This window comes from Heterodontus francisci, chromosome 3 (genome assembly GCF_036365525.1).
Source record: "Heterodontus francisci isolate sHetFra1 chromosome 3, sHetFra1.hap1, whole genome shotgun sequence".
Lineage (NCBI taxonomy): Eukaryota > Metazoa > Chordata > Chondrichthyes > Heterodontiformes > Heterodontidae > Heterodontus > Heterodontus francisci.
This window is the reverse complement of record NC_090373.1, coordinates 23943626-23970617: the sequence shown is the minus strand read 5'-3', so window position 1 is coordinate 23970617 and position 26992 is coordinate 23943626. Positions and strand designations below refer to the sequence as shown.

At 42.5% G+C, this 26992-nt stretch overlaps 1 protein-coding gene across 2 annotated transcripts in view; it reads right to left on the bottom strand.

Moving 5' to 3' along the window:
• Window positions 1–26992, bottom strand: part of lats1 (large tumor suppressor kinase 1) — a 35562-nt gene that overhangs the window by 5613 nt on the left and 2957 nt on the right. Inside the window, exons 3-5 of one of the 2 annotated variants that reach the window (XM_068020179.1) lie at window positions 21379–21529; window positions 15991–17573; window positions 7976–8558 (exon numbers count right to left, since the gene is read on the bottom strand). In XM_068020179.1, the coding sequence (XP_067876280.1) occupies window positions 7976–8558; window positions 15991–17573; window positions 21379–21529 (2317 nt within the window). Of the gene's footprint in view, window positions 1–7975; window positions 8559–8597; window positions 9437–15990; window positions 17574–21378; window positions 21530–26992 lie in introns of those variants that run through there. The other variant, XM_068020180.1, reaches the window with a different exon arrangement.

Below are 26992 nucleotides of genomic sequence, written 5' to 3'. Positions count from 1 at the left end.
GACACAGTTGCAGCCTTTCTGCTTTGCACTCTGAAGGGAACTGACATTTAAGGCCGGATACACAGGGCCCCTTGGACTTGACTAAGCAAAGCTGGGTGCCGTACCAGGGGGAAATGACGAGAATGTGATTGAGTAAGGGTTTTATTGGTACAAGAATATCAAAGGCGATGACGTCAGTGGTTCAGCAATTCAACAAGTATTGTGGCGAATGGATTACTGGTTAAGTACTCACAATGAGTGCCTAGCCCAGATTGGACTGAGAGATTCAGGAAGTTGTGGTGAGGTGCAGCTCTTATCGGGCTTCAGATGCCAGCTGATGACTGATTTCTTGCTCTCAGTAAAGAAATTGCAGGCTAAAAGTTTTACCAGAGAAAAGTCAATGTGGTGCGGATGGTGGGGTCGCGGGGGAATGTTCTGCGAGTGTAGGAAAAGAAGTTCACTTTCTTTGGGTTCCCCCCACAGAAGTGTACACCCAAGAAATGACTCAACATGTTGTGCTGTATCTCACATCTAAAGGAAAGGGCTCAGATGAGGAAAATGTTTACTCACCTCAGGGAGTCTGCCAAAGTAAGACTTGACAAATTTTGTCTAAAGTATGAATGTTAGAGTTCCCTTATAGCCTGTTACACCAAAACTAAAGCTGAATGCTAAGATTTAGAAACCATTTCAGCTCTTTGAGCTTCCTGTGAAAGTCCATATAACACTGCACACTTTATCAATACTTAAAACTGGAATGGTTGGGACATTTGTAAAGGTGTATTTTACAATAAAACCTCACAGCCACAACAGACACTTGGGCTTCACTCTTCAAACTTCTAACACCTAAACGCTAGTTCTCTGCTTGCAGGATGAAGTGACCCATACCAGATGGTGGAAGGTTTGTTATTTTCAAGACTTCAGTCTCTTTTTGCTGGACAGCCAGGAGTCACAGAATATTGGAAAAGTTGATCAATGTTGAGCCAGAGGCCTCATACCACTTCCTTTCCCCTCAGTCATGCTTTTCCAGCTGTCCATTCCAGTCCTACTTTGGTGCCCTGCTCAATCCTGAGCAGAGCTTCAAACCACACATCCACTGTCTCATCAAGACATCTACTTCTAACTCTGAAATCCCTCTCCCACTGCCAGGGACCTTCTTCCCCGAACTTCAGCTTCCATCAACTCCTGAACTCATCCACCTACACCGTTTCACGCAAAATCACACTTGCCCATCATCCGGTTCCTGGCGGACTAATACACTCTCAGTTCATGGATTTTATTCCTCATTCTGGTCCTCATATCCCTCCAAGCCCCTAGCTAGCTCAGCAACCTCCTCCTGCCAGACATTTCTGCCTGCATCCTCTGCTCTTCTGCTATGGTATTTTGGTTTTACCTCTTTCATTGAGAGCTGCAATTTTGGTTACTGCAAGCAGAATTCAGAAAATGAGAATTCCTCAGTGTTCTTTCTTGCGATTTGGAAAAAGATTTGAACAAGGGTCTGAGGGAGCTGTGAGGTACATTTTCACCATCTTACATGAGCTACTGTGTCTGCAGACCTAGGTGGGAATATCTGAAGAAATCGGTCTTAGCAAGCTAAAATTCATTAGATTGGCCTGATCAGAGCACTCCAAGTTTATGCCTCTAGATCTTTCTAATCCACAGCTACTGACACATACAACAGCAGTGGATCAGCAGTGCTCAGAGGTACAGCTCAGGTGACAGACTTGACATTCACTAACTCTTTCAGAAATCCTCACATGGAAAGCTGACAGTGGTACGTCTTGACATTTTACTTTTTCTATTTGTCAGGATCCTGAAGTGCAGGACATTATTGATGGGAGAGATTTGACCATCTGGGGCACAGTCTTCACTATCACAAGGGATGACAGTCAATTAATGTGCAGATGGTACATGAGCAACAGTGCAAAATTATGCAAGTGAATGCCTGCTTCCCTGGTAGTGATCATGATAAGTTCATCTGAAGGCAATCGGAAGTGCTTGCACTATTTGAAGAAGGACCAAATAGAACACTGCCTCTTCAGCTCCAGCTCATGAATCCAATGGAACACAAACACCAGGTGAATGATAACAAGGCACAAGCAGCGCCTTGGATAATTGTAGAACATTCGATCACTTGGTGCCTGATCAGATCAGAGGGTATAATGCAGTATAGCCCCGCCAGAGCCTCAAATTAAAAAGCATGTACACAACTGCACCATACGGAGATGATCCAGCATGGAGGTAGACAAAGAGGCCCAGTTACAGCTGGTGGCAGAGCAGGACACCAAAAATAATCCAGTAGATATGCCACAGAACTTCAGAGTGCGCAAGCAGACTGCCTGGCACTATGTGCTCGTACTGGCTCTTTGCTAGAGCAAATGGCAGCTAACAAGTTTTTAATAATTATATTAATCTAATAATTCAGAATAAACTTTTCTCCCTTAGAGAGTGGTGAGAATGTGGAATTCGCTACCACAAGGAGCAGTTAAGGTCAATAATATAGATGCATTTAAGGGGGAGCTAGATAAACACATGAGGGAGAAAGGAATGAAGGATATGCTGATAGGGTGAGTTGAAGAGGAATGGGAGGAGGCTCGTATGGAGCAAAAGCATCAGCGTAGACCAATTGGGCCAAATGGCCTGTTTCTGTGGTACATATTCTATGTTAGATTAGATTAGAAATACAGCACTGAAACAGGCCCTTCGGCCCACCGAGTCTGTGCCGAACATCAACCACCCATTTATACTAATCCTACACTAATCCCATATTCCTACCAAACATCCCCACCTGTCCCTATATTTCCCTACCACCTACCTATACTAGTGACAATTTATAATGGCCAATTTACCTACCAACCTGCAAGTCTTTTGGCTTGTGGGAGGAAACCGGAGCACCCGGAGAAAACCCACGCAGACACAGGGAGAACTTGCAAACTCCACACAGGCAGTACCCGGAATCGAACCCGGGTCCCTGGAGCTGTGAGGCTGCAGTGCTAACCACTGCGCCACTGTGCCGCCCTGTATTCCTGAGTAAAAGCCTCTACTCTGTACCAGGTAGACCCTTGCACTAGATACTAAAGATTACACATTCAGCATTGTGGCTACTCTGGCCAATGCCCAAGAGATCCATAAAGCAGTGACCCAACACACCACCGTCCATACTTTTTTTTTTAATTCATTCATGGGATGTGGGCGTCACTGGCCAGGCCAGCATTTATTGCCCATCCCTAATTGCCCTTGAGAAGGTGGTGGTGAGCTGCCTTCTTGAACCGCTGCAGTCTATGTGAGGTACGTACACCCACAGTGCTGTTAGGAAGGGAGTTCCAGGATTTTGACCCAGCGACAGTGAAGGAGCGGCGATATAGTTCCAAGTCAGAATGCTGTGTGACTTGGACGGAAACTTGCAGGTGGTGATGTTCCCATGCATCTGCTGCTCTTGTCCATTGAGGTGGTAGAGGTCGCGGGTATGGAAGATGCTGTCTAAGGAGCCTTGGTGCATTGCTGCAGAGCATCTTGTAGATGGTACACACTGCTGCCACTGTGCGTCGGTGGTGGAGGGAGTGAATGTCTGTGGATGGTGTGCCAATCAAGCGGGCTGCTTTGTCCTGGATGGTGTCGAGCTTCTGCACCCATCCAGGCAAGTGGAGAGTATTCCATCACACTCCTGACTTATGCCTTGTAGATGGTGGACAGGCTTTGGGGAGTCAGGTGGTGAGTTACTTGCAGCAGGATTCCTAGCCTCTGACCTGCTCTTGTTGCCACGGTATTTATATGGCTACTCCAGTTCAGTTTCTGGTCAATGGTAGCCTCTAGGATGTTGATAGTGGGGGATTCAGCGATGGTAATGCCATTGAATGTCATGGGGAGATGGTTAGATTCTCTCTTGTTGGAGATGGTCATTGCCTGGCACTTGTGTGGCGCAAATATTACTTGCCACTTATCAGCGACTTATCAGCCCAAGCCTGGATATTGTCCAGGTCTTGCTGCATTTCTACACGGACTGCTTCAGTATTTGAAGAGTCGCAAATGGTGCTGAACATTGTGCAATCATCAGTGAACATCCCCACTTCTGACCTTATGATTGAAGGAAGGTCATTGATGAAGTAGCTGAAGATGGTTGGGCCTAGGACACTACCCTGAGGAACTCCTGCAGTGATGTCCTGGAGCTCAGATGATTGACCTCCAACAACCACAGCCATCTTTCTTTGCATTAGGTATGACTCTAACCAGCAGATAGTTTTCCCCGATTCCCATTGACTCCAGTTTTGCTAGGGCTCGTTGATGCCATACTCAGTCAAATGCTGCCTTGATATCAAGGGCAGTCACTCTCACCTCACCTCGAGTTCAGCTCTTTTGTCCATGCTTGAACCAAGGCTGTAATGAGGTCAGGTGCTGAGTGGCCCTGTCGGAACCCAAACTCGGTATCACCGAGCAGGTTATTGCTAAGCAAGTGCTGCTTGATGGCTCTGTTGATGACACCTTCCATCACTTTACTGATTGAGAGTAGATTGATGGGGCGGTAATTGGCCGGGTTAGACTTTTTATTTATTTATTTATTTAGAGATACAGCACTGAAACAGGCCCTTCGGCCCACCGAGTCTGTGCCGACCATCAACCACCCATTTATACTAATCCTACACTAATTCCATATTCCTACCACATCCCCACCTGTCCCTATATTTCCCTACCACCTACCTATACTAAGGGCAATTTATAATGGCCAATTTACCTATCAACCTGCAAGTCTTTGGCATGTGGGAGGAAACTGGAGCACCCAGAGGAAACCCACGCAGACACAGGGAGAACTTGCAAACTCCACACAGGCAGTACCCAGAATTGAACCCGGGTCACTGGAGCTGTGAGGCTGCGGTGCTAACCACTGCGCCGCTCTGCTTTTTGTGTACAGGACAGACCTGAGCAATTTTCCACATTGCCGGGTAGATGCCTGTGGTGTAGCTATACTGGAACAGCTTGGCTAGGGGTGTGGCAAGTTCTGGAGCACAGGTCTTCAGTACTATTGCCGGAATATTGTCAGGACCCATAGCCTTTGTAGTATCCAGTGCCTTCGGTCATTTATTTATATCAAACGGAGTGAATCGAATTGGCTGAAGTCTGGCATCTGTAATGCTGGGGACTTCAGGAGGGGGCCGAGATGGATCATCAACCTGGCACTTCTGGCTGAAGATTGTTGCAAACGCTTCTGCCTTATCTTTCGCACTGATGTGCTGTGCTCCCCCATCATTGTGGATGGAAACATTTGTGGAGCCACCTCCTCCAGTTAGTTGTTTAATTGCCCACCACATTCACGGCTGGATGTGGCAGGACTGCAGAGCTTAGATCTGATCTGTTGGTTATGGGATCTCTTAGCTCTGTCTATTGCATGCTGCTTATGCAGTTTGGCATGCAAGTAGTCCTGGGTTGTAGCTTCATCAGGTTAACACCTCATTTTGAGGTATGCTTGGTGCTGCTCCTGGCATGCCCTCCTGCACTCTTCATTGAACCAGGGTTGGTCTCCTGGTTTGATGGTAATGGTAGAGTGGGGGATATGCCGGGCCAGATTGTGGTTGAGTACAATTCTGCTGCTGCTGATGGCCCACAGTGCCTCATGGATGCCCAGCTTTGCAATGCTGGATCTGTTCGAAATCTATCCCATTTAGCACGGTGATAGTGCCACACAACACGATGGACGGTATCCTCAATGTGAGGTTGGGACTTCGTCTCCACAAGGACTGTGCGGTGGTCGCTCCTACCAATACAGTCATGGACAGCAGCAGCTGCAGCAGGCAGATTGGTGACAACAAGGTCAAGTATATTTTTCCCTCTAGTTGGTTCTCTCACCACCTGCCGCAGACCCAGTCTAGCAGCTATATCCTTTAGGACTCGGCCAGCTCGGTCAGTAGTAGTGCTAACGAGCCACTCTTGGTGATGGACACAGAAGTCCCCCACCCAGAGTAGATTTTGTGTCCTTGCCACCCTCAGTGCTTCCTCCAAGTGGTGTTCAACATGGAGGAGTACTGACTCATCAGCTGAGGGAGGGCGGTAAGCAGTAGGAGGTTACCTTGCCCATGTTTGACCTGATGCCATGAGACTTCATGGGGTCCAGAGTCGATGTTACTCTCCCAATTACTCTGGGTGTCCATGCATTGACCTGCTGCTAACCACTGCATCTACTGTAATCGAACTCCCCAAACAAATTTCATAATGTGCAACCAATTTACTTCTTGCAAGTATTAACTGCATGCGTCACTAATGATTCTTTCCCCAGTTAGGAATGCGGGTTAAAGTCAAGTTAATATTCTTTATCTCTGACCTGCGCTCCTGTCCAGCAAAACTCCTCACCCAGATAGGAGCTTTGTAAAACTTCCTCCTTTTAAATTGCTTTGATTGAACACAAAGCTAATGTATGATAATACAGTATAATCATTTGTCATTCCTTTACTGTAAGAGATTTTTGAACATGCTCCTGCCATTAATGACATCCACATAGTACACCCACTATATAGTTTTACCTAGCCAGGGACTGCCAAAATGCAAGATATGAGACAAGTTTCCAATAAAATATGAATGTTTGCAACCCTTACAAAATATGGGAAAGAACTACAATGCATAGAGTATCTACCTAAACAATCAAGTAGATTTAGAAAATGACGGCACAGTCCTGACACTGCCAAAATTTTATAAAATAGAATACTTCCTCCAGTTTGAATGATAGTCTCAATATTACAGAATAAAGGAGTGGACACAAAATGTAAACGCATGCTTCCCTGCAATGATATATGCAAGTGATAAATGACTACATAATCTGTTTTTAGTGATGTTTGTTGTGGAATAAACATCAGCCAGGACACTAGGGAAAACTCCACTGCTCTTCAAAACAATGCCATGGGATCTTGTGTCTACCCAGGGCCTCCAGTTTAATTTCTTACCTGAAAGACAGCACTTCTGACAGTGCAGCACTCCCTCAGCACTGCACTGGAGTGTCAGACGAGATATTTTTGCACTGGAGTGGGACTTGATTCCACAACGTTCTGACTCAGAGCTAAGTGCTACCAACTGAACCATGGCTGACAAGAAGAGGAAGCAAGAACCAGCACAAGGATGGATTATGATTGCATTCAAAGAGTCAAATTCAGTCACAGATTTACAGTTGCATCACTGCTGAAACAACTGTCATACTTAAGTATAAAGTCATGGATTTCAAACAGAAAAAGTCAAGTGTTGGTAGTGGATAGCGTGTCTAGTTGCAAATGATTCCTGTGAAGGAAGCACATTGAGGAAAGGAAGAGCAAGCTGTTGTGAAGCACAGAGGGGCTGATCCAGGGGCTAAACAAAAATATCCAGGAGAGAACCCCGGCACTGGAAGAGAAACAGGTACCCAAACAGCAGTATGAATTGGAAAGTGTACAGCAGATGGCAAAACAGGAATGAGGGTGCCTTTGCAGATGGTAAAATTGCAGTAGGAGCAAGTAGATGTTGAAACATATGGAGAAAGAGAAGTGAAGGTTATTGGAGTGATGAAAAGAACAAAACAAGACTTTAAAAGACACATCTATTTTAAAGTTTGAATTAGTCTCATTTAAACATCCCAAAACATATTGCAGGAGACAAAGAGAGAGAAAGAGAGAGAGAGAGAGAGAACTGAAGGGACAAACAGAACTATAACCAGAGAGATTTTCAACACAGGAGGCCACCAAGTGTCTCATCGTGTCTGTGCCAGCTCTGAGAGAGCAATCTAAAATGATACTGATCCATGTGCTCGCCACTGCCCGATATCTTCCTCTGGTTCAAATTATTAGATAGGCAAGTTAAAGTCCTTGGCCACAGGCATGCAGAAGTCCCAATCAATGCACTTCCACCAAGAGTGAGGCTGCCAACAAGCCTTTAACTATTGTCTCAATTATCAAATCCCAGGACTACAATGGTTGAACAGAGCAGCTATTAAAATTTTTCCAAATGCAGCAAGATCTTCATACCATAGGTGCTAGTAAATGTTACTTACCACTTTGGTAATATTTGGAATCGTGGGTCCATCGGAAACCAGTGCACAGCCCAAAGTCAGTCAGTTTAATATGGCCATCTCGGTCAATCAGGATGTTATCTGGTTTAATATCCCTATGAATGAAGCCCATTTTGTGAACACTTTCCACGGCACAGGTCAGTTCAGCAATGTAGAATTGTGCTAGAGGTTCCGGAAAGATGCCCATTCTGATTAGCAGACTCATCATGTCTCCTCCTGGAATATAGTCCATCACAAAGTAAAGGTTGTCTCGGTCCTGGAATGAATAATAGAGTCGAACCACCCACTCATTGTCAGCTTCTGCCAAGATATCTCGCTCGGCTTTCACATGAGCAACTTGGTTTCGCAGCAACACATCTTTCTTCCTCAGTGTTTTCATAGCATACAGTGCATTGGTATCTACTTTCCGAGCTAGGCAGACCTCCCCAAACGCACCTATTCCCAAGGTCTTGATCTTCACAAACATGGACTTATCCATTTTTGCTCTTTTTAGGCGAATATAATTGGACTCTTTTTGGCACAACATTTTGCGCATCTGATCCTGGGCATCTTTTGACAATCCAACCTACAAGTAAACAAAGACAGATTAAATTTTCAAATTAAAGCCCCTCAAGATACAAGTTCTGACTGCAGAGTGTACAATGTATTCAAGAACAGAACAACAATATTAAACAGTTTCTAATTAATTTCCTATAGTGTTGTATATGGAGTGTTAAGACCACGTGTAGTTTTTGGGTGAAATGGGATGGGGGTATGGTGGTGGTTATTGGACAAGAGCACACAGACGCAGTTCAATCCCAATTTTATCATACATTCGGTACTTATTTCTATATTTTCATTATAAATTCCTATGTCCACCTATAAAATGTAAACTGCCTCTGTAAATCTGCCATGCCGTAATTACAGTATTAACAGTGCAGCACTCCCCGCTGGTCTATGGTTGCAACTACATTATGACAAGTTGAGATAGACGGTTCCCTTTCTAAATGTGGACAGAGGAGTTTATTATTGAAACGCTGATAGGAAATGCACATGGACATTAGAATTTAACATATTGCAGATATAATGTACTTAGTATTTTAAGCATTCAAATGTTCATTGTGCAATTTTATAAAGAAATGTCAGCACAAACTGAAAATATAATACTGAGTGGCATTAATGCTGTAATTAGTACATAAAAGTTTCTAAAGTTTACAGTTAAGGTAACAAGAGTTGGGCACTTCAGTCCCAAAATTTCCCTGCGATTAGAAGCATGACAATTTCTTCTTTGTCTTCCTCTAATTATCAACTCAATCCAACGACAGGAACTCAAGGCTTTGAAACAGGTAACTTCTGAGAATCTGCTTTTATCATCAGGGCAATTACTGAAAGAAAACTGTTCTCCTGCTTCTTGCTATCTTGGATTTCACCCCTCCCTCAAAGCACAGACCAGAGATGAGACACCTAACCATCAGGGAGGGAGAGAAAAGATTAGATTGCAGTTCAGTACTCAATCAGCTCATCAAAGTACTGGTCATGGAAATTTCAATTGAATCAAGAAATTCCCACCAATTGAGAAAAGAAAATCAATAAAATTAAATTATTTTAAAATATAAATGATTAAAGTTATTAAAATTATGGTTATGATTTGCTAGGTAACAAAGAAACAATACAAGTTCAGTTCAATAATAGGAATTTGCATTTATATTGCACATTTTACAACTTCAGGATTTCCCAAATTGGATCATTGTCAATGAAGTGCAATTAGTATTGCAATGCAGAGAAACACGCAGCCAATTTGTGCACAGCAACGTTCCACAAACAACAACGAGATAATGACCAGATAATCTGTTTTGGTGGGGATGGTTGATGGATAGATATTGGCCAGTAAACCAGGGAGAACGCCCCTGGTCTTCTTCAAATAATGCTAAAGGGTCGTTCAAATCCACTTGAGACAGAACTACGGTTTAATGTCTGATCCGAAACGTGGCACCTCCAAAAACATTGAACTCCACTGAAGAGTCAGTCTAGATTATGTGCCCAAGTCTCTGAAGTAGGGCTTAAAACTCACACTCAGAGAGGAAAGCACTACCGCTGAGTCAAGGCTGATACCTTAAAACAACGTTGAATGATCAATATGACACTTAACTCTCCATGTCCAATTTGACTCATTGCCAACTATATACAGTTGTATGTCTCAAACTGAACAATTATCCCAGTCACTATAAAATGAGGTTTTGGTTAGAGATGTACACAAGGATTAATAGTGCCTTTATTCTTTTACGATGCATTCCACACATTGTTGGAATTAACCTGATCTGGGGAACTATATAAAGGGTCGACAGTCAACCAACTCTCAGATGGTTATCTTGTTACCAAGCAGTATACAAAGACAGTGCTTGCATTAATGCCAGTAACACTATTCAAGAGGAGGAATAAAACACCAACATGTACATTCTTCAAGGCCTGAGAGTACAGCCAGTAGCAGTGTGGAAAATGAAGATAAACTACTAGCTAGATCAACCTTTATTCATCCCTCTGCATCTTCCACACACCACTGGAAACTCCACAGAACTTAGGACAAGCAGGGAGATCCCAACTGCAGGGCACATCTGCTAAAAATGATTTAATCTGTCACTGCCAAGAACAAATAAATGGAGTTAGCATAGAATCTTAAACCACAGATGAAGGCCATTCAGTTCATCATGCCTGTGCTGGCTCTTTGAAGAGTTAAGTTAGTCCCGTTCTCCACTCTTTCCCTGTAGCCCTGCAAATTTGCCTTTTGCAAGTATATATCCAATTCCCTTTTGAAAGTTACAAGTGAATCCACTTCCACTGCCTTTTCAGAAAGTGCATTAGTGTTGGAGTTTAATTTGGAGCTGTGGATCTATAAATCAAGTCAGGTGGGACAAAGTGTCAGGACTGAATGTCATGCTCATTGACCACATTTGCAGTCGTACTTGAAGCTTTGTGCAGAGGTTGAGATGTTGGTGAGGGCTAAGGAAGGTTGCTTTGATTTTAACACTATTAAACGGGACTCATCCAGATCTTCATGTCAGATAGGCAGCTGGAGAGAGTAGCAATGGTGATGGATTCAATGGTGAAAGTAGAGAGATGTGGGAATACATGTGGAAGGTGATGCCATACTTAGAGGTATCTGAGGAGAGGGCTAAGGATGCAACTCGAAGTATTTTGGGGATCAAAAGGACACAGAAGAAGCCACTGGAGGAAGCAAAATGCCAAACAGAACTGAACCATGAGAGAACAGCATCATGAGATGGACATTTGAGGAATGGCGTTGAAATAGGATGGTTAAGAAGCCAGGACTGAACCCAGGAGAGGAACAAGCATCCTGTCCTTTTTAAAGAAATAAAACACTATTCCGAACTGTTCCAGCTTATTTTAACCAATGCTAATGAAGGATGCATGCACACAGGTACCATGAGATACTGAGGAGCAGAAACCTTGCATGTGCTTGAAACTAAGCAAATATGAGAATGGGCACCACAAGAAAAGTACAGAAGCTGTGGGTAGGGAGCTGAAATGATGGCCCTTGCTCTCATCAGCAGGTAGCTTTCCTACAGCTGATGAGAAATTGCGAGTGTAAATTCAAACATTTTTCCTGAACTATTCCATTTTTCATGTGTTTGTTATTATAAATTTGGATTTTGTGCCTGTATATTGGTTTGAGTGTCCGTTTGGCTCAGCTGGCATCATACTCACCTGAATCAAAAGGCTCCATTCTCCAGGACTTGACCACAAAATGCAGATAAACACTGTCATGCAATACCGAGGGAGTGCTGCATTATCAAAGTTGCCATCTTTCCTGCAGGCTCTAAAACCAGGTGGATGTTAAAGATTCCATGGCACTATCTAAAGAAAAGCCAAAAGCTCTCCTGTAGTTCATGCCAAATTTCCTCCCTCAACCGCCACCAATAAAAAGAAAATTAACCATAAAGGTTCAGAACACAAAAAAGGCCATTTGACCCATCATGTCTGTGGCAGCTCTTTGCTAAAGCAATCTAAAACAAATGTCCTGTATCATCTTCCACTTCAAATACTTTTTTAGATTTCCATTTGGTGTATTAGTCTCTGCTTTAACCACTCCCTGTGGCAAACCATATCTAATGCATCCATTCAGTCGCCTCTTCAAAAAAAAATCAAATACAACTTGCATTTGACAAAGCCATGAAGACTGTCCTTGATTAACCCATACAATCCTAAATGCTTACTAATTTTATCTTGAATTATGCATCCGAAGACTGCCACTTTATTCTTTATCCTGACAAAATATCAGTAGAAGTGGAGAGAGTAGAGGCAATGGATAAGGTAAAAATCAAAAGGGTGGAGACACTGGAAAGGCTGGCTATGCTTAGGGTAGATAAGTTACCTGGTCTGGATTGCTTACATCCCAGGTTGCTAAAGGAAGTGTTTTTTTTTCTTTCATGGGATGTGGGCTTCGCTGGCAAAGCCAGATTTGTTGCCTTTCCCTTGGCAACTGAGTGGCTCGCTGGGCCATTTCGGATTGCTGTGGGTCTGCAGTCACATGTAGACCAGTCCAAGTAAGGACAACAGATTTCCCTTCCTATAGGACTTTATTGAATCAGATGGGTTTTTACGACAACCCCATGGTAGTTTCATGGCACCATTACTGAGACTAGCTTTCAATTCTATATTTTTATTAGTTAATTAAATGTATTAATTAGTTGAATTTAAATCCCACAAGCTGCCGTGTTGGGATTTTAAATCATGTCCCCAGGGCATTAGCCTAGGCCTCTGGATTACTAGTTCAGTGACATTACCACCATGCCACTGTCTCCCCAAGCAGAACGTCTTGCCATAAACTTTCAATTTTCCCTAAATATGGGGGAGGTGGCAAAGAATTGGAGTGTGGCAAATGTGACACCCTTATTCAAGAAAGGACGGTCCTAGCAACTACAGGCCAGTTAATTTCACATCAGTGGTGGGTAAGGTTTTAGAAACAATAATCAGAGAAAAAAAAATCAACAGGCACTAGGAGAGGTTTGAGTTAATTAAGGATAGCCAAGACGGATTTGTGAAAAGATCACGCTTGACTAATCTAACTAAATTTTTTGATGAAGTAACAGAGAAGGTCACTGAAGGGAATGCAATGGATGTTGTCTATTTAGATTTTAAGAAAGCGTTTGATTAAGTATCACATAAAAGGCCGGTTAACAAAATGGAATGGCAGAGTCAATCTCCAATTGGATAAAAAAAATTGGCTTAAGAACAGAAAACAGCAAGTTCTGGTAAATGGTTGTCTTTCAGACTGGAGAATGGTGGACAGTGGTGTTCCCCAAGGGTCAGTGCTAGGACCATTGCTTTTTTTGCTATATATAAGTGACTTGGATCTTGGAACACAGTAGAATTTCAAAATTTGCTGATGACACCAAACTTGGAGGAATGGCAAACAGTGAAAATGATATGAAGCCCTGCAACAGGACATACATAGGCTAGTAGAATGAGAAGACAAGTGGCAGATGGAATTGAATACAGACAAGTGTGAGATGATGCATTTTGGTAGAAGGGATAGGGTGAGGCCACAGGCACAGTTCTAAAGAGCGTGCAGGAGCAGAGGGACCTGGGGTTGCATGTGCATCGATCTTTGAAGGTGGCAGGACAAAGCATATGGGTTCTTGGGCTTCATAAATACAGGCATACAGTACATAAGCAGGAAAGTTATGCCAAACCTTTATAAAGCTCTGGTTAGGCCCCAACTAGAGTATTGTGTCTACTTCTGGTCAACACGTTTTAGGATTGACTGGGGGAATGGGACTGACAGGATTGCTCCATGGAGAGCCGGCATGGACTCGATGGGCCAAGTGGCCTCCCTCTATGCCGTAAATGAATCTATGATTCTTTTCTCCCATCAAAGACAAAGGTGTTCTATCAGCTACCCTCCAGTCCGATGGCACAATTTACATAGCTGAGGATTGAATTTTGTGGCTATCATAATTAACACTATCTTAACAGCCTAGGGTATTTTCCCTCAGTATCTGGTAACCTATCCACTTTGAGCTCTGCTCATTTTTTCCCAGAATCGATTCCTTTTCTACATTTAGCTACAACTGTTCTTTATTCACATCTGATACCCCAAATTTACTTTCCTAACATCTAACAGCCTTTTCATTTTTACCTTAACCCTTCAAATCTCCCTTTTCACCATCCCATTACACTTTATATATTCATGATTATCACATCCTTCCATTTTAAGTTTCAGTTTAGTTTATACAAAGAACTCTTCTTCTTGCACCTCTTTTCTCCTTGTAGGATAGTTATTTTGCATAGGATCATCTCATTTGTAGATTTCCCACTGATCAGTCATCTACTCTAGCAGCTTTATTAATACTGAAACCACAATTGCAAAAATCCTTATTAGATTCCTCTTTAAATTCTTTTTACAGCCCTTGCTTCCCTAAGAATAACGACTCATTCCTATCATTCTCGATTGGCTATGATTGCACCCTTTTCCACTGCTGATATTCTGGCTGGAATGGGGTGTTAAGAACTACACATAGTACTCCAACTGTTATCTAACAATGTTAATTTATCCTGGTTTTGTTGTAGATCCAAGATACTGCATCACGCACACATTATTACCCCAACACTTCTATGCTCTGCTACTGACAAGTAATAACTGTAGAGCTAACTTTCTCAGTTGCCTACCCTCTTGCAGATTCAAGCTCGGGATCTCAGGCCAAATCCATCTAACTTCTTGAACACAAATATTCAGCCAATCGCTTAGCTCAAGTATCCTTTTGCCTGCCAACTTATTTTATACATACAGAAATTCACTAAGCCCTCTTAGCAATAGCCACAATTCACACAGCACAATTAATTCAGTTGATTTTGGCATTGATCTACTTAATTTAACAACCCAAACAGCATAGTCCTCAGTGTTCAGTTACACTACCAGATGTACAGCGTGGACACCTACTTTCACTTTGTCTAAATTACCGTAATACCTTATTCAGTATGAAGTGTCAGCTAAGTATATAAACGTTGTTGAACTGAAAAATGAAGTAGGCTGCTTGCTGGAAGGGCAATATACTACAAGTGTAAGATTTCCAGTTTGCATCTTAATCAAGCACCGAAGTCAGGGAACATGTAACATTTCCCAGTCCTCAAAGGAGGACAGGAATGGCTTAATGGCGACAATCACCCTGATCTGCTGGGCAGTTACTGCCGGATAACAGTTTAGTATATTGAGCACAGGCAAGTTTAGATATTCTGGCACCCCATTCCACAACAGAAACTGATAGGAAGAATTAATTGAATATCTATAGCACCTTTCAAAACCTCAGGGTAAGTAATTTTGAAGTCCAGTCACTGTGACATCAAAGTCCCATAAACAGCAATGAGATAATGATCAGATAACTGTTTTTTTAAGTGATGTTGGTTCAGGGATAAATAATGACCAGGATACCAGGGAGAACTCCCCTGCTCTTCTCCGAATAGTGCCAAGGGATCTTGTACATCCACCAGAAACCAGACAGGGCCTCAGCTTAACATCTCATCCGAAATACAGTGCAGCACTGCACTGAGGTGGCAGCTTAGATTATGCGCTCAAGTTTCTGCAGTGGGACTGGATACTACCAGCATTTGAATGAACAGGCAAGAGTGCTATCTCTGAGCCCAGGCTCACATCTTGATCCAAGACACAGGGGAAAACTCAAAATTCATAAGATTGCCCTTTGATTTTAATTTTTTTCTATATCTGTCTTCTTACCCTGATGGTCAGGTTTTCCGGTCTAAGGCTGTGTAATGGCAGTGACATGTTTTGGCTACAGGAGGTATTCCTCACAGAAAGCAGGAAAGAAATGTGCGAAACAGTGAGCGGTGTTCCATTTCACCTATCTACCCTCTTGGCTGCTCACAGACATTGGCAACAAACAAAGGGGGTGGGTCAGTGGTGGGGGGGGGGGGGGGGGGAAGACTGCCTGAAGGATGTTCTGTGTAGATGAAGTGCCTTATGGAGAGAAGAGTACACTGCTTACCCTCGACATTTCATTCTCCAGCTGTTTTTTGCGATGCAACCTCTGCTGATGAGATTTCAGCACATTCTCCACGTGCTGCTCCATGAAGAATTTGAAGGCCTGCGAGGAGTAAATTTGAATTCGCGACTCTCTACGTTCCTCATCCTTTTTATTTTTCCGCACTGGGACAGGTGACGTCGTAATCTGTTTCTTTTCCTTCTCTGTGGCATCAAAGCGTTCCCCGTATTCGGTGGCCTTCTCGTGCTCTTCCTCTTCTGTGCTCTGAGCCACTGGTAACATGGACTGTTTTGCTGTGTACTCATCTTTGTGGACTTTACTTAAGGAATCATATGGTGGCACAGACTGATTCTGCTGAAGCAGGTGCTTGGGGTATGGTGGAGGTGGAGGTTGATAACTTGGAGCTTCGGCCAGAGTTGAACACTCGGGAACAGGACCGGTCTGTTGCATCCAGGGAGGGTGAGTGGGCGCGAGCGCAGTCTGCAGCTCGGGTTTCTGTACGCGGATGCTCTTCACAGGCTGCAGAATGGGGGCAGGCGTAATGGCAGTCACTGTGGTGGCGGATGGCTGGGAGTTGGAATGAGGCTGCCGGTTGGACAGAAGGTGATTGTTGAAGGAATTGGACCGTACAGGTGCATTCAGATTTTGGGAAGGGTGCCAGTTGGGCATCTCTGGGCCTCCACCTGAAGATTGGGGCTGAGATGGAGGCTGCTGTGGCCACGAAGATGCAATTGTAGGCGCATTGATGTTATAAAGATCCATGTTCTGGCTGTTTCTGTTCGGCACCATGACAGACTGTGAAACGTTTCCATTCAGGTTGCTGCTGTAGGTGGAAGGAGCAGCCCCACCTGCTTGCATCTGTAGGGCAGTGGGGCTGAGTCGGCTTGACTGAGAGTGCGGGTATGGTGGTGGCTGACGACTCACTGGGTTTCCTCCCATAACACTTGCGTGCGGCACAAAGTGTCCACCATCTGGTTGTGCCGATCCATTCTGGTGGCCTGTTCGGCCTGCTGGGTAGTTGTATTTACTACAGGTGGCATTTTGCATGATAATGGGTTGCCTACCCAGTGGAATAGGGCTGATCCCTCTCTGGCTTTGAGGTGGTGGATTCATCATAGAGGCAGCACCATGGTTGGCTGGCGGGAACCCATCCTGCCAGGCTCCTTGTGGCACAGGAGATATCCGTGTGATCATGTATTCCATATTTCCAGAGAAGCGTTTTGGCTGCTGGTTCCCCTCCCAAGAGGGCGGGGGAGGAGTGGTGCCACGCGGCGGAGGAGTCTGTCCTCTCGGTGGAGGTGGTGGTGGAGTTACACTCCTCACTGGAAGTGGAGGTGGGGGATTTGCTCTCTGAGCATTCACTGCTCCCAAAGGCCCCTGTCCATTCCCTGGATGGCTCTGGGTGTACGCAGTTATTCCAGAACTTGAAGACAATGGTCGACCCATTTCTACCTGGGAGACAGGACTGTCTGCTCGATATCCCACACCCTCCATCAGTGTTGGACCATGTCGCTGTGCAACCAGAGACTCTTTTGAACCCTTCCAGCTTGGCCTCCGGTTAACTGTTTGCTGAACTGTGTTGGATCCTGTTTAGGAAGATGACAGAAAAATAAATCAAAGATTACATAAAGTAACATCAGTAACTTAAACAAGCAATATTTTTGTCAGATTAATGACATTTTACAGAGTAAGATAAATCCGGATATGATCACTCCTCCCAAATTAAATTGCCAATTAGCTTCAGAATATTGTAATGTACTTTTCACCTACCTTCTCTGATAAATTTCAGTTGTTACGAGGATTTTTTTTGTATTAAAACTTAGGATTCTATGTTTTTAAAAACAGAAAAAGGATTTCAGTGGACATTGAGACACCTGCAAATAATTGAACTTTTGAAAGGAAGTTCAACTAAAGCTGAACTGGTAAACAAGGACTGGAACGCAAGTAATTTCAAGGAAACCAGCAGGGGGTTGACCTCAGAGCTACAAGAGAGAATTTATGACTGGGCATGTGACTTGTTTATGGAAGGTTTTGGTTTCAGTTTTGAAACCAGTGGCTTTGGACAAAAAGCAGGCATTTAAAATTTTATTTTGACTTGCCTAGAGATCAGACAAAGTCCCAGAAAAAGTATCACCTCTCTGTAAAGGAATCCTGTATTTCTTGAGAAGAAACCCTGTACTTCAAATGTGGCAGATTCCTATTGTCTCCTGTCTCTGAAGAATCCCTGCAACAAGCTATACTGTTGCCTCCTGGGTTTAAGAAATCCTGAATATTGGAAGAACTTTTACTTCTATTCTGCTGCTGTAAGACCTAAGAAGATCCTTGTTGCTGCACACCTGATGGAAGACCTTATGCAAAGCCTTCTACTGTTGAAGTTCTTTGAACACCTACCCATCAGACTGTTCATCAACCTCGCCTGGAAAGACTTAGAGTGGCATCAACTATTCGACTTTGGGACAGCTCACCAAATTGAAGAACTCCCTTCCAGAACATGACAGACTAATTTTTATTATTTCTTTCAATCCTATGAAACAGCTGTAAACAAAAATCCTTTTTTTTCTCTCCTCTGGTTAACCTTTTTTTGGATGTATGTGCGTGTGCACGAGGGCTAGGGAAAATAAGGAGCTTGAATATTTCAATTCGTATATAAATGTACTTCATTATTGGTTAAGACTTGGTTTTATAATAAATGGTTACTGATTAAAGAAACCTGGTCGGTCTGCTTCATTCTGGGGACAAATCGAGTATCTAACTGGCTGTTTCGGTAAGTGGGAAAATTTATTAATATGTTGTGACCTGTGGAGAAATGGGACTGAATTAACAGTGCACTCCTCCCGCCTTGGTTGCAACACAGTTCACCAACTGAGGGGTATCACAACTGGAAAATACTCTGGGCCCCAAATATCAAAATCAAGCATTCCAAAGTGACCTGGAGTACAGCCGACTGCATAGTAAAGTTCTGTCTTTTTGAAAAATTTAATCGTTGATTTGAAATCCTTCCCTATTTCTCAAATCTCCTCCGACCCTACAAGATCTTTGGCTTCCTCCAATTCTGGCCTCATGCATCCCCAATTTCTATTGCTCCACCATTGGTGGCTGTGCCTTCAGCTGCTAAGGCCCTAAGCTCTGGAATTCCCACCCTCCTCGCTTCTTTCCTCCTTTAAGTTGCTTAAAAACTACCTCTTTGATCATGCTTTTGCTTGCCTGTCCTAATATTTCCTGTCATTCGGTGTCAAACCTTGATTGATAACACTCCTGTGAAGCGCCTTAGGATGTTTTACTGCATTAGAGGTGCTATATTAATACAAGTTGTTGTTATCTACTCTGTTCAAATAACATGCCTTAATCTCTCAACATTGTTAAAATGTTCAGTTTCTCACACTAGCTACTGTCTGTGAAAGACTGCAATTTTTTGCAACTTTAGGTTCAGCTTTGAGCAGGTCCCCTAGAATTCCACACTATTCATGGCCAACTCTGTGCCAATGCCAAACTCTACTGCATGAGAATTTAAATTCCGTACCAAGTTTATCCAGGATTTGAGACATCAATAAGATAATTATTTTTAAAATATATGAGCAACAAAACTGGTAAAAACTTGGTATTTTAAAATGTTTAAAAGCAGCTAATTGTACTTAGCCTTTAGCCCCCAAATGCTGCTCAGCAGTTTACAGTAACTGCCTCAAAACACCTAGCTCTCGCCCCTAACTTTTCATATAGCTACTGTAGGAGACACAGCCTGGTGTTAAGTGGCAGGTAATAAATATCTGATTTGAATAAAGCTTAAAAAATGCAAATGCTGGAAATATGAATTAAAAACAAGATGCTGGAAATACCCAGCAGGTTCTTTGAAAATTTCAAAACTGAGATTGTTGGCAAGTGTATTAAAGTTACAGAACCAAGACTGGTAGAATAAATTAAGATACAGATCAGCTCCTGAGAGCTGAACGGCTTACTCCCGTTTTTATGTTCTGTCTACAGGTCATTAAACCATTCACTGGCTCTGTGGAGTCAACAGTCCTAACTCTATAGAAAGAGACTTATTCCCTTAGCGGAGGGCCAATGGAAAATGGGACGAGAACAGTTAGGTGTTTGATGGCTGGCACAGACACGATGGGCTGAAGGGCCTGTTTCTGTACTGTATAACTCTATGACTCCACCCAAGCTACGCCAATCATTAACAGTTCAGTACAGTGGCTGTCTGCCCAATACGAAGTAAGACTTTGAACTTGGCGCAGGAAAGAGACTTTCATCCCATCAGTTTATATTGAGCTACCAGAGGTGCAGGCAAAGGGGAAGCCTTCAGACATGAGGTAATGCAGTGGGGCTAACCCACTCAACCACAAAAAGTCCCTTTTGAAAAGTTTAGTCACTCCAATAGCTGTGTTTAAAAAGCTATTTTGAAAAAAATATCTTAAAACAGACAGGTGAAGAGAAATCAATTGGTGAAAGATTAAATGTATGTAGTTAAACTGATATGTTCCCCTCCTGCTCCCTAACCACTGCCCCCTCAAAGTTGTGTGCTCTCCTCCACAGCTCAACCTCCTCCAGGTACAAATAAGCTTTGTACAAATCACAGGAGCTCTACTTACTCCATGACGAGAAAGTATTGACCATGACTATCCCCTCAAGACACACCTTTAGATGCTCAACCCTAACAGAGAAATTTCAGTCAAATAAATACAAGTGACAGAGGAGTAAGTGAGGAGGGGAACAAGGATTTCAAAACAGTGAAATATAACTTTGCTCTTAAGTACTGCTTTGGATCAATTTAGAGGATCATTGACCAATATATATCTGGATAACTTATATGTTCAATCCCTCTCCTGAAAAGGAACCCAGTGAACATTATTTCTAACTAGTGGGCTGGGAATGTGTAGACGCCAGGGTCCAGTGTACCACTCAAAAAACTGTCTTCTGAGGCTACTGTGTGTTCAAGGACAGGAGAACCACTAACACTTTAAAAAGACTAAAACAAAGCTGACTGCTGCTGTACAGGATTTGAAGTGCAGCACTGATGCCAAACCTACAACTGAGCTTCTGACAAGATGCTTGAGGCCAAACTGATCTGTACAAATGCACAGAACCAAACATAAAAGGGAACTGTTCCTACAATAGCATGGTATAATAAATGCCAAAGGTGCTGTGAAAACCCAAAGCAGTGGAAACACCAATAAACATCCCTACAACATAAAAAAAAGTCAGGTTTTGACAAGCGAGATAAATACAAGCCCTAACCATAGTGACCCCTTAAAATTGGACATATACCAAAGGATGCTGCTACTACAAAAGGAATTGACAACCAAGTGTGTGAAAGGCACCCGAGACAGAGGCACAAATTATATCTTAGCACTGAATGAGTTAGAGGTTATGTAATATTTCAGCGACGTATACCTGATGTTTTCACACTTGCATTCACTGGTCTTGCAGTGGCAGCTACCATCTGCTCTCGCCGTGAATCCTGGTAGCTCATCTTGCTGATGTATTCAATTGCAGCCTCTATACTTCGGCTGTTGGTCTGCTTGAGAGCTCGAACTACCATGTCCTATAAATTATCAAATGCAGTTGGTGAAGTATACATTTAATCTAAAACAGCTTTTATGTTTCATAATGATAAAACCAGTAGAACACTTCACACTGTTAATGATTTTATCAATAGAAACATTTTTAAAAATGTATCCATGGATATAAGAAATAAAAAGTGTAAATATATTAAAACACAGCCAACAAAAGTGATCATGACCTACAAGATGCTCTCAAAGGGCATTTTTTAATTTAAATAAATGGAGTTTTCCCTTCCCACATCTTTATCTCATTACATTTTGGTCACAAAAATTTTCAGATTCCCACTCACTTCTTTCACAAATTTCACAGTAACAGGACTCAACATAGCTTCCTACATAAGATATTATTTGTGCATTTGTAAATGAAGCTATTCCAAGATCACACACAAAAAACTACAAAGATAAATACAGGTGAGGGAGGCTATTTGGCCCACACATATTATCCTTTAATATAAATCAATACCCCCACCAAAATATAGTATCAAATACCTCCTGTTTTTGTTACCACTCTCTTACCTGGAGACTATTCCAGGTATTAATCGCTATGTAAAGAACTGCTTCCTGAGATTGGTCCTGCATTTTTCTTTTACCTGTACCATTTTTCTTATGCCTGTATCCCCTTATCTGGAAGTCATGGTTTGGTTTTGAAATACAGCTCAGGAGTAATCTTCTCTATTCCATTCTGTGATGTACACCTCTGTGAAGTTTGTTCTCATTCACTTCCTCATAACTCAGGACTCTGACACTAGGGACTGGTCTCAATGCCCTGGTCTACATTACCTTCCAGGGCTCATATTTATTGCTAGTGCTTCAGTGACCAGAACTGAACACAAGGATTGAAGGTGTGGCCTAATCACAGCAGAATACATAGTTAGCATTCACGGCCTCGGGTGTATACACCACTGATTTGGCAACGTAGTCCAGCATTCAGTTTGCTTCACCATGCTCATTTGCCTACACAACAGTGAATACATGGCAAAAAATAACTCATTGCATGTGAAGTACTTTGGTACATTCCAAGAATATAGTGTTACAAGAATTCAAGTGCTATTTTTACTTTGAATTGCTGCTTTATCATGATTGGGGATAGTGAGTGTTATATCTAGAATCATACCCTTATCTCTCAGAACCTCTTCTGTAGCGAGTGTGATACCTTTCACTAGGGAAGCATGCTCTCCACTCAACTTTCATCATACCTTGCTCTTATCTGTATTCAATTTCACCTACCACTGGTCTGCCCACTTAAAAACACTGTCTAGATTCTTTGTTAATTCCTTAGCTGTGTTGCAAGGATTTACTGCCCCTAGTTTAGGATCAACTGAAAATTTGATCAACTTGAGTTTCTGAATCCTGATCATTTCTGTAGATGAGAAATAAGAGATCAGTTTCTTAACCACCTCCAGAGTTCAACAACGAAGCCTTGCTGTGCTGCAGCCTTTCTTGTGAAACTTTGACAAAGGTTTCTGGAATTTCAATTATTTTATACAATGGGACTTTCCAATGTCCCCGCAGGATGTCACCTCCTCAAATCAATGTTGAATAGACAGGATCTGCCAATTCTGACTTCAATTATCCAAAAACAGACTTGAGTAAAAGTAATGTAAATGGAAAACGGGAGAGATTTCAGCAAAATACTACAGATGCTAGAACTCTGAAATAAGAACAGAAAGTGCCCGAAATACTCAGCAGATCTGGCAGCATCTGTGTTGAGAGAAAAAGAGTTAAGATCTCTGACCCTTCATCAGCAACTTTCAGCAATGTGTCTGGGATGTGATGCTGGAACTGTATAAAACTCTGGTTAGGACACAGTTGGAGTATTGTGGACAGATCTGGTCACCACATTACAGGAAGTACATAATTGCTCCGGAGAGAGTACAGAGGAGATTTACAAGAATGTTGCCAGGGCTTGATAATTGCAGCTTTGAGGAAAGATTTGATAGGTTAGGGTCGTTTTCCTTAGAACAGAAGAGGTTGAGGGGTAATAAAACAAGAAATGCTGGAAATACTCAGCAGGTCTGGCAGCATCTGTGGAGAGAGAAGCAGAGTTAACGTTTCAGGTAAGTGACCTTTCATCAGAACTGGCAAAGGTTAGAAATGTAATAGGTTTTAAGCAAATAAAATGGGGGTGGGGCAATAACTAAAGTGGAAGCGATAACTAAAGGGAAGGTGTTGATAGGACAGGGTCACAAAGAATAACTGACAAGGTCATGGAGCAAAGGCAAACGGTATGTTAACGGTGTGCTGAAAGATAAAGCGTTAGTGCAGAGAGGGAGTAATTGACAGAAAATTAATTTACAGAAAGGAGAGTAGAAATGTGCAACTCACTCTCTCAGAGGGCTGTGAATGCTGGGTCAATTGACATTTTCAATTCTAGGGTCAATAGACCTTTGTTAGGTAATGGCATCAAGGGATATGGATCAAATCAGGGTAAAAGAAGTGGCTGACCAGCAGCACAGGAATTCAACAATCTATAGTTCCATTCCATCTTAAATAAGTTGTTACAAATTTACAGGCTCACGCTACATATTCTCGAAGGTTCAGCATCACTGGTCACTCTTGTAAACAGACCCCATGTCCCTTAAATTATTCAGGAAGTTCCACAGGTCAGTGTCACACTGAATTATGGCAAGCTCGTTAAAGAAACAATTGTAAGTGTGTGCTCATTGTCAGACTAACTGCAAATAACCATACAGAGCATTTTACTTACCCAACATGCCTGTGTCCATAATATTATGACAACAAGACCTGTCGCATGTACAGGATAGTGCAATCTCACACATGCAACCAGGTACATTTTCCCACCTTTTCCGATGGTGGACCGAGAAGCACCGTTGTAAAGAAAAACCCATTGCAAACCAAATATTTATTTTACATTAAATATATGAACCAAGTAGTCTTTGGGATTGTATACGTTAATTTCCTCTTACTCCTTGAAACATAACAAAATACACGATCATGCTTCGCTGTAAACCCATACACAAGATGGCAGTCGCTGAACAAACTGGCACTTACCCTTTCTTGTGTAAGCTGCCAAAATCATCCTTTCAGCTTAAGGTGATCACCTAGTTTGTTATACTGTATCTTACACTGCAATGCTTGTGAGGAGAGAGACGAAATGTCTGCTAAGACCCCAGCAAGAACCAAGACTCAGGAGGTTTAAAGGAACTACCTGTTCTTTCAATAAGAAGAAATACTGCTAACTGCTATGTTTGAATCAGAGTGACTGTCCAATCACCAAACTTCCCACACTATATACCTTTTGTTTTATGGACTCTAACTCAACCAATCTACCTTTCTCCATTCTGTAACCTATTTGTGTGTGTGTAAACCTCTAGTGTGTGTGAGAGCGAAAGTTGGCACGTTATTTTATTAGTTTGGTTTAGGTACAGTAAGTTAACCTCTTTCTTTCTTAACTCAAGAAAACCTGTCCAATTGGTTCTTGTTACGATCATAGCAAGTAAGTAATCAAACACCGATTGAATTGGCCAGTACATCCACTTTAAGGAAGAATTAAACCTGTTGTGGTCTAGCAAGGAGAGGGAAAAGAGGGAACCCTTCAACCCCTCCTCACTTGACCGTAACAGCAAACAGTGCTGGGGTGTGCTCAATGACTTCCCATAATCTAATGTAACCACAAAATCATAAATGAAATCCAAAACCTTCCAAGGGTAAAAAAGATCTCAAAACGTTACATAAGCCGACTCAACTTTACGTCTTCCACACTGACTTGAAATTACAAGCAAGCTTAGGAATTGAACATGCTGCCAATTACTACAAAGACCAACCCACTATCCTAGATCCTGGTTAAACATGTATTCAGGATGTTCCACACTAACAGATTGGTGTCATATTGAATAAAACCCAGTTCGTTGAAGAAACAATGTTAAACAACACTTGCACACTGTCAGACAAATAGAAAACAGTACACCATTTGTGTTTTAGAATAAAACATAAATCTGATCTACAGGCCAAACAAATTATAAAACCAGCGGACTTGATAACCCCAGCTAAAGTATCAACTTATCAGCATACTCTCTTTAAAGGTGCTTGGAAGGGCTACTAACTTTTTAGGAACATAGGAACAGTAGGCCATTCAGCCCATCAAGCCTGCTCTGCCATTCAATATGATCATGGCTGATCATCCACTTTCAATGCCTTTTTCCCCACACTATCCTAATATTCCCTTATGTCATTGGTATTTAGAAATCTGTCAATCTCTGCTTTAAACATACTCAATGACTGAGCTTCCACAACTCTCTGGGTTAGAGACTTCCAAAGATTCACAACCCTCTGAGTAAAGAAATTTCTTCTCATCTCAGTCCTAAGTGGCTTCCCCCTTATTTTGAAATTGTATCCCTGGTTCTAACTTCCCAGCCAGGGAACATTACCTACAATGTAGGCTTCAATGGGATCACCTCTCATTCTTCGAAACTCTAGAGAATACAGACCCAGTTTCCCCAATCTCTCTTCATAGGACAGTCCCGCCATCCCGGGAACCTTTGTTGCACTCCCTCTATGGCAATAATACCCTTCCTAAGGTAAGGGGACCAAAACTGCACACATTACTTCAGGTGCAGTCTAACCAAGGTTCCATACAATTGAAGCAAGACTTCACTATGCCTGTACTCAAATCCTCTCACGATAAAGGAACAACATTAGCCTTCCTAATTGTTTGCTGCACCTGCATGCTAGCTTTCAGTGATTTACTGACGAGACACCCAGGTCCCTTTGTACATCTACACTTTTTAATCTCTTTGAAATTTTGATTTGGAACAGCCTTTTTTTTATTATTGGAGTGTGACCAAAACCCAAACGTGCACCTAAATGACACTCTCTGGTGGAAGTGATCTTATTCCACCAGCAGGAGACAATTTTTCATATTATTAATTAACCTGCAGAAGGACCACTGCAAACTTCACATGAATGCAGGAGAACAGTAGAATGAACTTTTGCCTCACTTGCCCAGGACTAAAACACAACATAGAAAAACCTATGTAAAAAGGGAAAGCAGATTGTGGAGGTTGCAGCAGGAATCTTTACTTTGACTAGAAGGGTAATAAGGGTTTCAATCTCTGCTGATCTTCTGTCCCTGTTTATTTTGATGTTACTGCTTCAGTCGAATTCCACTGGATGCTGAAGACCCACGATTCCAGCAATAAATGGCCTCTGGCATAACAGCTTTGCCTTTAAGTAGCAGCAGCCCCCCAATACCCTAATAGGAATTTTTATTAAAAGTGTGACTAACTGCAGGAGTACTGTTGTCTGGAGTTAATGACAGTCACCTAACGTAAACATGTTTTCAGATTTAACATCTTGCACTATTCATATACTGACAGTACATAGTTGGCCAAATCTTGCTGGAGCAAGGCCTCTTCTCAAATCCTCTAGGAACATATTACACTCGATCACCAGCGCTAACTTTCTGCGGCGAGTTTAATGGGCAA